Source organism: Punica granatum, unplaced genomic scaffold, assembly GCF_007655135.1.
Source record: "Punica granatum isolate Tunisia-2019 unplaced genomic scaffold, ASM765513v2 Contig00628, whole genome shotgun sequence".
Lineage (NCBI taxonomy): Eukaryota > Viridiplantae > Streptophyta > Magnoliopsida > Myrtales > Lythraceae > Punica > Punica granatum.
Window position 1 is genome coordinate 24,089 of NW_022204475.1, and position 16,734 is coordinate 40,822.

Consider the following 16,734-nt stretch of genomic DNA (forward strand, 5'->3'; position numbering starts at 1 on the left):
GAGTGTAGAGTGATTCACATTCTTGAGTGTAAACACGTAAGGGGGCGAATTGTGAGGTCCATTCTTTCTAACTTTATTTTGCAGCAATCATGTCTCACAATAGTGCTAAGAGTATTCCCGAAGGTGCAACGGAATTGGCTGATTCGAAAATACTTTTAGAGGCCATGATGAGTGAGATGAGGCGTGTGATGCGGTTGGAGTTTGAGCAGGTTCATGAACGGATAGATCTGATAGAGAATAAACGTGTGGAGCAGCCACGAAACGCTCCTAATGCACGTAGGAGGGAAAGAGTTCAACCGAGGGAAGTGAGGGTTGAAGATGAAGAGATTTATGGGGCTGGTTTTGATGAAGATGATCGAGATTCGGTTGTTAGTAATAGGAGACATGGAGGGCGGTTTAGAGAAGATAGGAATCGGGAAGATTATAACTTGGGTAGTATTAAGATGAAAATCCCATCGTTCCAAGGAAAGAGTGATCCCGAAGCATACCTTGAGTGGGAGAAAAAGGTGGAGTTTGTATTTGATTGTTATAGTTATTCCGAGCTGAAGAAAGTCAAAGTGGCAGCAATTGAATTCTCGGATTATGCAATTGTTTGGTGGGATCAATTGATGATAAATAGGCGAAGAAATAGAGAGCCACCTATAGCTACGTGGGAGGAAATGAAAAGGGTGATGAGGAAGCGATTTGTTCCTAGTTATTACTACCGGGAGCTGTATAATAAGTTACAAAGTCTTAGGCAAGGTAACCGGAGTGTAGAGGAATATTTTAAGGAGATGGAAGTGGCCATGATTAGAGCTAACATAGAGGAGGATCGAGAGGCTACTATGGCAAGATTTTTGGCTGGATTGAACCGAGAAATTCAAAATGCCGTGGAATTACAACATTATGTGGAGTTGGAGGATATGGTGCACATGGCCATCAAGATTGAGAACCAGTTCAAGAGGAGAGGCAATACACGTGCAAGCCAAAGTCCAAGCACATCCACTTGGAAACCGAATCAGTCGAAGAAAGATGAGAAGCAATCCACGTCGATGTTGAAAACCGAGCAAAAGCGAGAAGCAACCAGCCATGTTCCTCAAGGTAAAACCGACATTTCTACCTCCAGGAATCTTGACATTAAGTGTTTTAAATGCCAAGGCAGGGGACACATAGCAAGTCAATGCCCAAACAAGCGGGTCATGCTGATGCGAGACAATGGTGACATTGTGACCGACACTGAAGATTCCGACACCGATGACATGCCCCCATTGGAGGACGTTCCCGAAGAGGAATATTTAGCTCCAGATGCATTGACATTGGTGGCAAGGAGAGCATTAAGCTTGCAAACAAAAGGAGTTGAAGAAGTGCAGCGGGAGAACATCTTTCACACTAGGTGCTACATCAAAGACAAGGTATGTAGTGTGATTATTGATGGTGGTAGTTGTACTAATGTCGCAAGTGCAACAATGGTGGAAAAATTAAGACTGCCCATGGTGAAGCACCCTAGGCCGTACAAGCTGCAATGGTTGAATGATAGTGGTGAGATAAGGGTGAACAAGCAGGTGTTAGTTGCATTTCGAATCGGTAAATACGAAGATGAAGTGTTGTGTGATGTAGTACCGATGCAAGCAGGACACTTGTTGCTAGGGCGTCCATGGCAATTTGATAGACGAGTGAAGCATGATGGCTTTACGAACAAATACTCCTTTGTACTTAATCAGCGATCAATCACTCTTGTACCATTGACTCCGCAGCAAGTATATGAGGATCAAGTGAGATTGCAAAAAGAGAGTGATCAAAAGAAAGAGAGTGAACAGAAGAAAAAGAGTGAAAATCAGAGAGAGGCCGAGAAAAAGAAAATCAAAATTCGGCCATTGAGAGAAAATCAGAGAGAAAACAAAAGAATTTTTATGCAAACATGGGAGAAATTAGGCAAGCAATGTTTTTAAATCAGCCGATGATTGTACTTTTGTACAAAGAGGCATTTTTCAATACTAACGAACTTGATATCTCTCTTCCTAGTTCTGTTGTTTCTCTTTTGCAGGAGTATGAGGATGTCTTTCCCGAGGAAACACCACATGGCTTACCTCCAATCCGAGGGATTGAACATCAAATTGATTTTGTTCCCGGTGCGACAATTCCAAACCGACCAGCCTATAGGAGCAATCCTGAGGAGACAAAGGAGCTTCAACGGCAGGTAAAGGAGTTGTTAGAGAAAGGGTACGTGGGGGAGAGCTTGAGCCCATGCGCTGTTCCAGTAATACTTGTACCTAAGAAGGATGGGACGTGGAGAATGTGCATTGATTGCCGAGCAATCAACAACATAACGGTAAAGTATCGTCATCCTATTCCTCGCTTAGATGATATGTTAGATGAGTTACATGGTTCTTGTGTATTTTCTAAAATTGATTTAAAAAGTGGTTATCATCAGATTAGAATGAAAGAAGGAGATGAATGGAAAACTGCCTTTAAAACAAAATACGGTTTGTACGAATGGTTAGTTATGCCTTTCGGTTTGACTAATGCTCCAAGCACTTTTATGAGACTTATGAATCATGTTTTGCGTGCATTTATAGGTAGATTTGTGGTTGTCTACTTTGATGATATACTAGTTTACAGCAAAAACTTAGATGATCATAAGGTACATTTGAAATCTGTCTTAGATGTGCTTAGGAAGGAAAAGTTATTTGCTAATATGAAGAAGTGTACTTTTTGCACCGATAAGCTTGTTTTTTTGGGATTTGTTGTTAGTGCACAAGGTATACAGGTTGATGAGGAGAAGGTACGTGCAATCCAAGAGTGGCCTAGTCCCACAAGTGTAAGTAATGTTCGTAGTTTTCATGGACTTGCTAGTTTCTATCGGCGGTTCGTGAAGGACTTTAGTAGCATAGCAGCACCACTTACTGAAGTGATCAAGAAAAACGTTGGATTTAGATGGGGAGAAGAACAAGAGAAGGCGTTTCAGCTAATCAAAGAGAAGCTGACCAACGCTCCTTTATTATCTTTACCTAACTTTTCTAAAACTTTTGAGATTGAATGTGATGCTTCAGGTGTTGGTATAGGTGCAGTTCTCATGCAGGAAGGACGACCAATTGCTTACTTCAGCGAAAAACTAAGCGGTGCAGCCTTAAACTATCCAACTTATGATAAAGAGTTGTATGCATTGGTTCGAGCTTTAGAGACGTGGCAGCACTACCTATGGCCTAAGGAGTTCGTGATACACACCGATCATGAGTCCTTGAAACACTTGAAGGGCCAACACAAACTAAACAAAAGACATGCCCGATGGGTGGAGTTCATTGAGACGTTTCCATACGTCATTCGGTATAAGCAAGGTAAGGAGAATGTGGTCGCCGATGCACTTTCTCGCAGGTATGCATTACTCTCTACACTTGATGCAAAATTGCTTGGTTTTGAGCACATTAAAAATTTATATGCTGATGACCATGAATTTTGTGAGGAATATCGAGCTTGTGAGAAAATTCCTTGTGGTAAGTTCTTTAGGCATGATGACTTTCTGTTTCGAGAGAATAAGTTATGCGTGCCAAATTGTTCCTTGAGAGAGTTATTAGTGCAGGAATCACATGGTGGGGGATTAATGGGACATTTTGGAGTAGCAAAGACTTTAGCTATTTTGCAAGAACACTTCTATTGGCCACATATGAAAAGAGATGTTGAGAGAATTTGTGGTAGATGCATTACGTGTAGGCAAGCTAAATCCAGAGTGCAGCCTAACGGTTTGTATACTCCTTTACCAATTCCTAGTGAGCCTTGGATTGATATTTCAACGGACTTTGTGTTAGGATTACCTAGGACTAAACGTGGGAGAGATTCAATTTTTGTGGTTGTGGATAGATTTTCTAAGATGGCACACTTTATTCCATGTCACAAAACGGATGATGCCTCGCATGTTGCTGATTTGTTCTTTAGGGAGATTGTGAGGTTACATGGCATGCCTAGAACAATTGTTTCGGATAGAGATGCTAAGTTCTTGAGCTATTTTTGGAAGACTTTGTGGTGTAAGTTAGGTACTAAGCTGTTATTTTCTACTACTTGTCACCCACAAACTGATGGTCAAACGGAAGTAGTAAATAGAACTTTGTCTACTTTGTTGAGGGCAATCATAAAAAAAAACATTAAAACATGGGAAGAGTGTTTACCACATGTTGAGTTTGCTTATAACAGATCTGTTCATTCCGCTACTAAATTTTCACCATTTGAAGTTGTTTATGGATTTAATCCTTTAACTCCATTGGATTTATCTCCTTTACCTTTGACTGAGCATGTTAATTTAGATGGCAAAAAGAAAGCTGAATTGGTCAAGCAGATTCATGAGAAAACAAGACTCAACATTGAGCGAAAAACGGAGCAGTATACAAAACACGCCAACAAGGGCTGTCATAAGCTGATTTTTGAACCCGGAGATTGGGTTTGGTTGCATATGAGGAAAGAGAGATTTCCGGCACAAAGACGTTCCAAACTGCTTCCAAAAGGAGATGGACCTTTTCAAGTCCTGGAGCGCATCAATGACAATGCTTATAAACTAGACTTACCTGGTGAGTACAATGTAAGTGCTACTTTTAATGTTGCTGATATGCTTCCTTTTGATGTAGGTGATGATTTGAGGACAAATCCTTTTCAAGAGGAGGGGAATGATGCAAATCGTAGCACGACTTCAAGGGATCCAGTTCAAGTTCCAATTGGACCGATTACGTTGGAGTATTCTCTTTGGTTCTTGAAGAACTAATCGAACTTATCGGAAGTTTCCGTGGCGTTCATCATCGACTTATCAAACGGCTTTCCACCACCGTTTGTGGCGTCATCATCGACTTATCAAGCGGTTTTCCATTACCGTTTGTGGCGTCTTCCTATATACCGAGGTTCTTGTTTCGCATTAAACAACGGGTTGAGGTCAGTTATACCAAGGTTCTTGTTTTTGTCGTAAACAACGGGTTGAGGGTTCGTCAATCAAATCTGATCGTGGAACGATCTTGGGTTCCTTTAGTTGTCGGGTCTCGTCATTCTTGGCGGGAATCGCATCAGCTGGTGGCATACCGATTGAAGGGAGGAGCATCTGCTTGGTGGGATCGTGTGCAAGAGAACCGAGGACGTGTAGGGAAGCAGCCCATCCAAACATGGGAACGCATGAGGCGAATGTTGCGGGCTAGATTTCTTCTTCCAGATTATGAGCAATATTTGTTCATGAAATACCAGAGGTGTGTGCAAGGGTAGAGGTCCGTCCATAAATCACACAGCGGAATTCCTAAGGTTGGCGGAGCGTAATTCTCTGAACGAGTCAGAGAGCCAACAAGTTGCCCGGTATATGGAAGGTTTAAAGCCAACTATTCGGGACAAGATTGGCGTGCAGATGGTAGCAACGGTGGATGATGCTCGAAGCTTAGCTCTCAAGGCTGAGATGATGACGCGAGACAGGGGAAATTCATACCGCAGGAATTATGCAGAATCATCACAAGTCTCTGCAGAAAGAAGCCAAGCTACTAAACAACCCGGATTAAACAAGCAAGGTCAAGGAAATTTCGATAAATCAGCTGGCAAAAAGTTGGTCACCGAGACTGGAGCTTCAAGGAACCAAAATTCTCTTGTCGTGCAATTCACAGCAAAGTGCTTCAAGTGCAACCAGCCGGGTCATCGATCGAGTGATTGTCCTCGGCGAAAGGCTATCGCTTTGGTGGAGCATGAGGAAGATGTTGAAGATGTGTTTTGCGATCCTGAGGAAGAGGAAGAATACAGCGTTGATGATGATTATGAGCAGACATACATGGTTCGGAAGTTGATGCTCGCACCTAAGCAAGAAGACCAATCCCAGAGAAACAAGCTATTTCGCACTAGGTGCAACATTCATTCACGCACTTTCAACTTGATTATTGACAGCGGAAGTCAAGAGAATATCATAGGAAGAGCTGTGGTTGAGAAAGCTAGAGTTGCCAGTTGAGAAGCACCCAAATCCTTATTCGATTGGCTGGATAAAGTCAGTGGGTGATATCCGAGTGACCGAACGATGCGAGGTTCCTTTCTCCATTGGCAAATATCGAGATGAGGTGTACTGCGACGTTGTGGATATGGAAGCTTGCCACCTATTATTTGGGAGACCTTGGCAGTATGACACCGATGCAAAACACCATGGCAAAGAGAATGTGTATCGGCTCGTAAAGGAAGGGGTACGCTACACCCTAGTACCCTTATCAGAGAAACCTAAGCCCAAAGCTGTCCCGAAAGTGGAGGGTAAAGCGTTTTTGATAGAGACTCATTCGGAGCGGGAGATTGAAGCTGATTTTAAAGAGTCAAAGGAATTGCATGTGCTGATTGTGAAGGATTTACCATTGCAGAAGCAAATCGTGGAGGTGCCAGAGGAAGTGAAGCCCCTACTTGCAGAATTTGAAGAGATCATTCCTGAGGAGTTGCCAGATGAGTTGCCTCCAATGAGAGATATTCAGCACCAAATCGACTTGATGCCCGGAGCAAGCCTACCTAATCTGCCCCATTATCGCATGAGTCCACACGAGAGTGCAATACTCCGGGAGAAAGTAGAGGAACTGCTAAGAAAAGGTCCTATTCGAGAGAGTTTGAGTCCATGTGCCGTGCCTGCATTATTGACTCCGAAGAAAGATGGGAGCTGGCGTATGTGTGTCGATAGCAGGGCCATTAACAAGATTACGGTGGGATACAAGTTTCCCATTCCAAGACTTGATGATATGCTGGATCAATTTACACGGGGCGGTGGTGTTCTCCAAGATTGACCTTCGGAGTGGATACCACCAGATTCGAATTCGTCTAGGAGATGAGTGGAAGACGGCATTTAAAACTAGAGATGGGCTTTATGAGTGGTTGGTAATGCCATTCGGGTTGTCAAATGCTCCCAGTACGTTTATGCGATTGATGAATCAGGTACTCAAACCTTTTTTTGGCCGGTTTGTAGTTGTCTACTTCGATGATATTTTGATATATAGCAGATCGACCAATGACCACCTCATGCATCTAAGTGAGGTATTGACTGTGCTGCGGAAGAATAAGTTGATTATCAATCTTAAAAAGTGTAATTTTATGACGTCGCGCTTGCTGTTCCTTGGGTATATAGTAAGCTCAGAAGGCATTCGGGTTGATGATGAGAAGGTCAGTGCAACTAGAGATTGGCCTACTCCAAAAACGGTTTGAGAAATAAGAAGTTTCCATGGCCTAGCTACATTCTATAGACGGTTTATACGTGACTTCAGCACGATCATGGCCCCAATCACCGAATGCTTGAAGAAAGGGAGGTTTAATTGGGGAGAAGAAGCGGAAGCTAGTTTCGCATTGATCAAGGAGAAGTTATGCTCCGCTCCAGTTCTAGCCTTGCCATGTTTTGAGAAACTATTTGAGGTGGAATGCGATGCGAGTGGTGTTGGCAATGGAGCTGTTCTATCACAAGGGAAACGGCCAGTCGCATATTTTAGTGAAAAGCTTAGCGATGCCTGTCGGAGCTGGCCAACCTATGACAAGGAATTCTATGCTGTTTTCCGTGCTTTGAAGCATTGGGAGCATTATCTTATAGGCAAGGAGTTCATTTTGTACTCTGATCACCAAGCACTGAAGTATTTGAATAGTCAGAAGCGGATCAGCAGTAACATGCATGCTCGGTGGAATACGTTTCTTCAAAAGTTTCCTTTTAAACTAGTGCACAAATCAGGTGGGCAAAACAAGGTTGCCGATTCATTAAGCAGGCGTGCAGCACTGCTGACAATGTTGAGAAGCGAACTTATCGGGTTCGAAAAATTGAAGGAGCAGTACGCGGATGGTGAGGATTTTGCCGAAGCTTGGTCCAAGGTGCAAAATCGCCAAGCGGCTGGAGAGTTTCACAACCATGAGGGATTTCTGATGAGAGGTAACCAGCTTTGCATTCCTCGTTCATCCCTCCGAGAGAAACTGATTAGGGATTTACATGGTGGAGGACTAGCTGCACATCTTGGACGTGACAAGACCGTAGCTGCTGTTTCGGAGAGGTTTTATTGGCCTAAATTGCGTCGTGATGTGGAGAAGTTCGTGCGGAGGTGCCATACGTGCCAGACTTCTAAAGGACAGAAGCAAAACACCGGTCTCTATCTACCGTTGCCGGTACCTGAGGATTTATGGGAGGATTTGTCAATGGATTTCATATTGGGGCTGCCTCGTACTCAACGGGGTACGGATTCGATCTTTGTTATTGTAGATAGATTCTCGAAGATGGCACACTTCATACCATGCCGAAAAACTACAGATGCTTCAGGTGTGGCTCGATTGTTTTTCGAAGAGGTGGTTCGTTTGCACGGTGTTCCTAAGTCCATCGTTTCAGATCGAGACACCAGGTTCCTTAGCCATTTTTGGCTTACCTTATGGAAAATGTTCGATGCTTCATTAAAGTTCAGTAGCACAGCTCACCCACAGACAGATGGTCAAACGGAATCGATGAATAGGACCTTGGCAAATATGGTTCGTAGCATTTGTGGAGAAAAACCGAAGCAATGGGATTTCGCTCTTGCTCAAGCCGAATTTGCCTACAATAGTGCCGGTCATGGTGCTACTGGGAGGTCTCCATTCTCCATAGTTTATCAAAAGGTTCCAAGGCGTGCTAGCCACCAAAGACCTACAAAGGCAATGCTCCAGCTGAAAGCATGGCAAAGGAGGTGCAATCAATGCAGCAACAAGTTCATCAAAAGCTGGAAGCTACAAATGTGAAGTATAAGAAGGCCGCCGACAAGCATCGCAAAGAGCGTCTCTTTTCAGAAGGGGATATGGTGATGGCGTTTCTTCGGAAAGAAAGATTTCCAGTTGGAAGTTATAACAAGCTGAAGCCGAAGAAGTATGGTCCATACAAGGTGTTGAAAAAGATAAATGACAATGCGTATGTCATAGATCTTCCCGAGTCCATGGGTATTTCACGCACATTCAATGTGGCGGACATTTACCCCTACTATGATTCGAAGGAGCCATTATATCCTGAGTTCAGCACAAGCTCGAGGCCGAGCTTTCCACAAGTGGGGGAGACTGACGAGGAGTCCCGCCTAAAGTGACAGCCCATATTCTAGAAGACTTCGGCTGCTACTAGAGAAGAATATTGCCATAGTACAATTTCTCTTAATTCGATATTGTTTCCTATATTAGCTTGAGTCAGGAGTCCGAAGTTTCCTATTTCAGATTATTTCCTTGTTCAATTTTAGGAAAGTAATCTAGAGGAGTATAGGTGTCAGTTTCCTATTCTAGAGTCAATGGAGGTGTATTCCCTCTATATATAGGCTATTCACCTCATTGTAAGAGGGGGCAGAAAAACACCTTTTGTTGAATGATATTTTGAGTTTGTCATAACTCTTTGTTTTCAGCATATTGCTAGGGTTTAGCCGTGTTCTATTCCCTTCGAGTCTAAAATTCAGATTTAGGCGCGAGAAACCGTGATCCGCGCTGCGTCAGTTGGTATCAGAGCAGGAGTTGCCTAAATCTAATCATGGCGGACGAGGCGATTCACAACCACCCTAATGCCGAAGAGCAGGAGGTGGGCGCGATTCAAGCACTGGAGCAGAGGATCGAAAGGATGGAGCGGACTCTCGAGCGGAGGTTTGAGCAAAGACTGGACCAGAGGTTCGAGGAGCTACGTAGCATGCTTGGTGCTCTAAACTTGCGTGCTGACCAGAATGCGGTAGACGGCGGTCAGGCACAGCGAGTTTTTCCTCGTGAGCCACCCGTTGTTCAACGTGTTCCCCGTAGGATCCAATATTATGAAGATTCAGATGAGGAGAGTGGAGTCGCATACGATCGATTTGTTCATCCACGAAGGAATCAAAGAAATCGCCAAGATGCTGGAGACTTTCGTTTGAAGGCCGATATTCCCGTTTTCAACGGATGCTTAAACATCGAGGAATTCTTGGATTGGCTTTCAGAAGTCGACCGGTTCTTCGAATGCGCGGAGGTTCCCGAGGAGAAGCGCGAGAAGCTGGTGGCATACCGATTGAAGGGAGGAGCATCTGCTTGGTGGGATCGTGTGCAAGAGAACCGAGGACGTGTAGGGAAGCAACCCATCCAAACATGGGAACGCATGAGGCGAATGTTGAGGGCTAGATTTCTTCTTCCAGATTATGAGCAATATTTGTTCATGAAATACCAGAGGTGTGTGCAAGGGTAGAGGTCCGTCCATAAATCACACAGCGGAATTCCTAAGGTTGGCGGAGCGTAATGCTCTGAACGAGTCAGAGAGCCAACAAGTTGCCCGGTATATGGAAGGTTTAAAGCCAACTATTCGGGACAAGATTGGCGTGCAGATGGTAGCAACGGTGGATGATGCTCGAAGCTTAGCTCTCAAGGCTGAGATGATGACGCAAGACAGGGGAAATTCATACCGCAGGAATTATGCAGAATCATCACAAGTCTCTGCAGAAAGAAGCCAAGCTACTAAACAACCCGGATTAAACAAGCAAGGTCAAGGAAATTTCGATAAATCAGCTGGCAAAAAGTTGGTCACCGAGACTGGAGCTTCAAGGAACCAAAATTCTCTTGTCGTGCAATTCACAGCAAAGTGCTTCAAGTGCAACCAGCCGGGTCATCGATCGAGTGATTGTCCTCGGCGAAAGGCTATCGCTTTGGTGGAGCATGAGGAAGATGTTGAAGATGTGTTTTGCGATCCTGAGGAAGAGGAAGAATACAGCGTTGATGATGATTATGAGCAGACATACATGGTTCGGAAGTTGATGCTCGCACCTAAGCAAGAAGACCAATCCCAGAGAAACAAGCTATTTCGCACTAGGTGCAACATTCATTCACGCACTTTCAACTTGATTATTGACAGCGGAAGTCAAGAGAATATCATAGGAAGAGCTGTGGTTGAGAAAGCTAGAGTTGCCAGTTGAGAAGCACCCAAATCCTTATTCGATTGGCTGGATAAAGTCAGTGGGTGATATCCGAGTGACCGAACGATGCGAGGTTCCTTTCTCCATTGGCAAATATCGAGATGAGGTGTACTGCGACGTTGTGGATATGGAAGCTTGCCACCTATTATTTGGGAGACCTTGGCAGTATGACACTGATGCAAAACACCATGGCAAAGAGAATGTGTATCGGCTCGTAAAGGAAGGGGTACGCTACACCCTAGTACCCTTATCAGAGAAACCTAAGCCCAAAGCTGTCCCGAAAGTGGAGGGTAAAGCGTTTTTGATAGAGACTCATTCGGAGCGGGAGATTGAAGCTGATTTTAAAGAGTCAAAGGAATTGCATGTGCTGATTGTGAAGGATTTACCATTGCAGAAGCAAATCGTGGAGGTGCCAGAGGAAGTGAAGCCCCTACTTGCAGAATTTGAAGAGATCATTCCTGAGGAGTTGCCAGATGAGTTGCCTCCAATGAGAGATATTCAGCACCAAATCGACTTGATGCCCGGAGCAAGCCTACCTAATCTGCCCCATTATCGCATGAGTCCACACGAGAGTGCAATACTCCGGGAGAAAGTAGAGGAACTGCTAAGAAAAGGTCCTATTCGAGAGAGTTTGAGTCCATGTGCCGTGCCTGCATTATTGACTCCGAAGAAAGATGGGAGCTGGCGTATGTGTGTCGATAGCAGGGCCATTAACAAGATTACGGTGGGATACAAGTTTCCCATTCCAAGGCTTGATGATATGCTGGATCAATTTACACGGGGCGGTGGTGTTCTCCAAGATTGACCTTCGGAGTGGATACCACCAGATTCGAATTCGTCTAGGAGATGAGTGGAAGACGGCATTTAAAACTAGAGATGGGCTTTATGAGTGGTTGGTAATGCCATTCGGGTTGTCAAATGCTCCCAGTACGTTTATGCGATTGATGAATCAGGTACTCAAACCTTTTTTTGGCCGGTTTGTAGTTGTCTACTTCGATGATATTTTGATATATAGCAGATCGACCAATGACCACCTCATGCATCTAAGTGAGGTATTGACTGTGCTGCGGAAGAATAAGTTGATTATCAATCTTAAAAAGTGTAATTTTATGACGTCGCGCTTGCTGTTCCTTGGGTATATAGTAAGCTCAGAAGGCATTCGGGTTGATGATGAGAAGGTCAGTGCAACTAGAGATTGGCCTACTCCAAAAACGGTTTGAGAAATAAGAAGTTTCCATGGCCTAGCTACATTCTATAGACGGTTTATACGTGACTTTAGCGCGATCATGGCCCCAATCACCGAATGCTTGAAGAAAGGGAGGTTTAATTGGGGAGAAGAAGCGGAAGCTAGTTTCGCATTGATCAAGGAGAAGTTATGCTCCGCTCCAGTTCTAGCCTTGCCATGTTTTGAGAAACTATTTGAGGTGGAATGCGATGCGAGTGGTGTTGGCAATGGAGCTGTTCTATCACAAGGGAAACGACCAGTCGCATATTTTAGTGAAAAGCTTAGCGATGCCTGTCGGAGCTGGCCAACCTATGACAAGGAATTCTATGCTGTTTTCCGTGCTTTGAAGCATTGGGAGCATTATCTTATAGGCAAGGAGTTCATTTTGTACTCTGATCACCAAGCACTGAAGTATTTGAATAGTCAGAAGCGGATCAGCAGTAACATGCATGCTCGGTGGACTACGTTTCTTCAAAAGTTTCCTTTTAAACTAGTGCACAAATCAGGTGTGCAAAACAAGGTTGCCGATTCATTAAGCAGGCGTGCAGCACTGCTGACAATGTTGAGAAGCGAACTTATCGGGTTCGAAAAATTGAAGGAGCAGTACGCGGATGGTGAGGATTTTGCCGATGCTTGGTCCAAGGTGCAAAATCGCCAAGCGGCTGGAGAGTTTCACAACCATGAGGGATTTCTGATGAGAGGTAACCAGCTTTGCATTCCTCGTTCATCCCTCCGAGAGAAACTGATTAGGGATTTACATGGTGGAGGACTAGCTGCACATCTTGGACGTGACAAGACCGTAGCTGCTGTTTCGGAGAGGTTTTATTGGCCTAAATTGCGTCGTGATGTGGAGAAGTTCGTGCGGAGGTGCCATACGTGTCAGACTTCTAAAGGACAGAAGCAAAACACCGGTCTCTATCTACCGTTGCCGGTACCTGAGGATATATGGGAGGATTTGTCAATGGATTTCATATTGGGGCTGCCTCGTACTCAACGGGGTACGGATTCGATCTTTGTTATTGTGGATAGATTCTCGAAGATGGCACACTTCATACCATGCCGAAAAACTACAGATGCTTCAGGTGTGGCTCGATTGTTTTTCGAAGAGGTGGTTCGTTTGCACGGTGTTCCTAAGTCCATCGTTTCAGATCGAGACACCAGGTTCCTTTGCCATTTTTGGCTTACCTTAAGGAAAATGTTCGATGCTTCATTAAAGTTCAGTAGCACAGCTCACCCACAGACAGATGGTCAAACGGAATCGATGAATAGGACCTTGGCAAATATGGTTCGTAGCATTTGTGGAGAAAAACCGAAGCAATGGGATTTCGCTCTTGCTCAAGCCGAATTTGCCTACAATAGTGCCGGTCATGGTGCTACTGGGAGGTCTCCATTCTCCATAGTTTATCAAAAGGTTCCAAGGCATGCTAGCCACCAAAGACCTACAAAGGCAATGCTCCAGCTGAAAGCATGGCAAAGGAGGTGCAATCAATGCAGCAACAAGTTCATCAAAAGCTGGAAGCTACAAATGTGAAGTATAAGAAGGCCGCCGACAAGCATCGCAAAGAGCGTCTCTTTTCAGAAGGGGATATGGTGATGGCGTTTCTTCGGAAAGAAAGATTTCCAGTTGGAAGTTATAACAAGCTGAAGCCGAAGAAGTATGGTCCATACAAGGTGTTGAAAAAGATAAATGACAATGCGTATGTCATAGATCTTCCCGAGTCCATGGGTATTTCACGCACATTCAATGTGGCGGACATTTACCCCTACTATGATTCGAAGGAGCCATTATATCCTGAGTTCAGCACAAGCTCGAGGCCGAGCTTTCCACAAGTGGGGGAGACTGACGAGGAGTCCCGCCTAAAGTGACAGCCCATATTCTAGAAGACTTCGGCTGCTACTAGAGAAGAATATTGCCATAGTACAATTTCTCTTAATTCGATATTGTTTCCTATATTAGCTTGAGTCAGGAGTCCGAAGTTTCCTATTTCAGATTATTTCCTTGTTCAATTTTAGGAAAGTAATCTAGAGGAGTATAGGTGTCAGTTTCCTATTCTAGAGTCAATGGAGGTGTATTCCCTCTATATATAGGCTATTCACCTCATTGTAAGAGGGGGCAGAAAAACACCTTTTGTTGAATGATATTTTGAGTTTGTCATAACTCTTTGTTTTCAGCATATTGCTAGGGTTTAGCCGTGTTCTATTCCCTTCGAGTCTAAAATTCAGATTTAGGCGCGAGAAACCGTGATCCGCGCTGCGTCAGTTGGTATCAGAGCAGGAGTTGCCTAAATCTAATCATGGCGGACGAGGCGATTCACAACCACCCTAATGCCGAAGAGCAGGAGGTGGGCGCGATTCAAGCACTGGAGCAGAGGATCGAAAGGATGGAGCGGACTCTCGAGCGGAGGTTTGAGCAAAGACTGGACCAGAGGTTCGAGGAGCTACGTAGCATGCTTGGTGCTCTAAACTTGCGTGCTGACCAGAATGCGGTAGACGGCGGTCAGGCACAGCGAGTTTTTCCTCGTGAGCCACCCGTTGTTCAACGTGTTCCCCGTAGGATCCAATATTATGAAGATTCAGATGAGGAGAGTGGAGTCGCATACGATCGATTTGTTCATCCACGAAGGAATCAAAGAAATCGCCAAGATGCTGGAGACTTTCGTTTGAAGGCCGATATTCCCGTTTTCAACGGATGCTTAAACATCGAGGAATTCTTGGATTGGCTTTCAGAAGTCGACCGGTTCTTCGAATGCGCGGAGGTTCCCGAGGAGAAGCGCGAGAAGCTGGTGGCATACCGATTGAAGGGAGGAGCATCTGCTTGGTGGGATCGTGTGCAAGAGAACCGAGGACGTGTAGGGAAGCAACCCATCCAAACATGGGAACGCATGAGGCGAATGTTGAGGGCTAGATTTCTTCTTCCAGATTATGAGCAATATTTGTTCATGAAATACCAGAGGTGTGTGCAAGGGTAGAGGTCCGTCCATAAATCACACAGCGGAATTCCTAAGGTTGGCGGAGCGTAATGCTCTGAACGAGTCAGAGAGCCAACAAGTTGCCCGGTATATGGAAGGTTTAAAGCCAACTATTCGGGACAAGATTGGCGTGCAGATGGTAGCAACGGTGGATGATGCTCGAAGCTTAGCTCTCAAGGCTGAGATGATGACGCAAGACAGGGGAAATTCATACCGCAGGAATTATGCAGAATCATCACAAGTCTCTGCAGAAAGAAGCCAAGCTACTAAACAACCCGGATTAAACAAGCAAGGTCAAGGAAATTTCGATAAATCAGCTGGCAAAAAGTTGGTCACCGAGACTGGAGCTTCAAGGAACCAAAATTCTCTTGTCGTGCAATTCACAGCAAAGTGCTTCAAGTGCAACCAGCCGGGTCATCGATCGAGTGATTGTCCTCGGCGAAAGGCTATCGCTTTGGTGGAGCATGAGGAAGATGTTGAAGATGTGTTTTGCGATCCTGAGGAAGAGGAAGAATACAGCGTTGATGATGATTATGAGCAGACATACATGGTTCGGAAGTTGATGCTCGCACCTAAGCAAGAAGACCAATCCCAGAGAAACAAGCTATTTCGCACTAGGTGCAACATTCATTCACGCACTTTCAACTTGATTATTGACAGCGGAAGTCAAGAGAATATCATAGGAAGAGCTGTGGTTGAGAAAGCTAGAGTTGCCAGTTGAGAAGCACCCAAATCCTTATTCGATTGGCTGGATAAAGTCAGTGGGTGATATCCGAGTGACCGAACGATGCGAGGTTCCTTTCTCCATTGGCAAATATCGAGATGAGGTGTACTGCGACGTTGTGGATATGGAAGCTTGCCACCTATTATTTGGGAGACCTTGGCAGTATGACACTGATGCAAAACACCATGGCAAAGAGAATGTGTATCGGCTCGTAAAGGAAGGGGTACGCTACACCCTAGTACCCTTATCAGAGAAACCTAAGCCCAAAGCTGTCCCGAAAGTGGAGGGTAAAGCGTTTTTGATAGAGACTCATTCGGAGCGGGAGATTGAAGCTGATTTTAAAGAGTCAAAGGAATTGCATGTGCTGATTGTGAAGGATTTACCATTGCAGAAGCAAATCGTGGAGGTGCCAGAGGAAGTGAAGCCCCTACTTGCAGAATTTGAAGAGATCATTCCTGAGGAGTTGCCAGATGAGTTGCCTCCAATGAGAGATATTCAGCACCAAATCGACTTGATGCCCGGAGCAAGCCTACCTAATCTGCCCCATTATCGCATGAGTCCACACGAGAGTGCAATACTCCGGGAGAAAGTAGAGGAACTGCTAAGAAAAGGTCCTATTCGAGAGAGTTTGAGTCCATGTGCCGTGCCTGCATTATTGACTCCGAAGAAAGATGGGAGCTGGCGTATGTGTGTCGATAGCAGGGCCATTAACAAGATTACGGTGGGATACAAGTTTCCCATTCCAAGGCTTGATGATATGCTGGATCAATTTACACGGGGCGGTGGTGTTCTCCAAGATTGACCTTCGGAGTGGATACCACCAGATTCGAATTCGTCTAGGAGATGAGTGGAAGACGGCATTTAAAACTAGAGATGGGCTTTATGAGTGGTTGGTAATGCCATTCGGGTTGTCAAATGCTCCCAGTACGTTTATGCGATTGATGAATCAGGTACTCAAACCTTTTTTTG

The 16,734-nt window shown here is 44.8% G+C and overlaps 1 protein-coding gene across 1 annotated transcript; it reads left to right on the forward strand.

The window, feature by feature from the left end:
• Positions 1 to 404: 404 nt before the first annotated feature.
• LOC116191930 lies at positions 405 to 5,932 on the forward strand (the record flags this gene model as incomplete). The annotated part of the gene is made up of 7 exons (XM_031520297.1): positions 405 to 462; positions 529 to 1,652; positions 2,024 to 2,270; positions 2,718 to 3,351; positions 3,484 to 4,256; positions 4,410 to 4,525; positions 5,207 to 5,932. Coding segments are annotated over 7 exons (3,678 nt in total), but the record flags the coding sequence as incomplete, so codon positions are not given.
• Between the last annotated feature and the right edge of the window lie 10,802 nt (positions 5,933 to 16,734).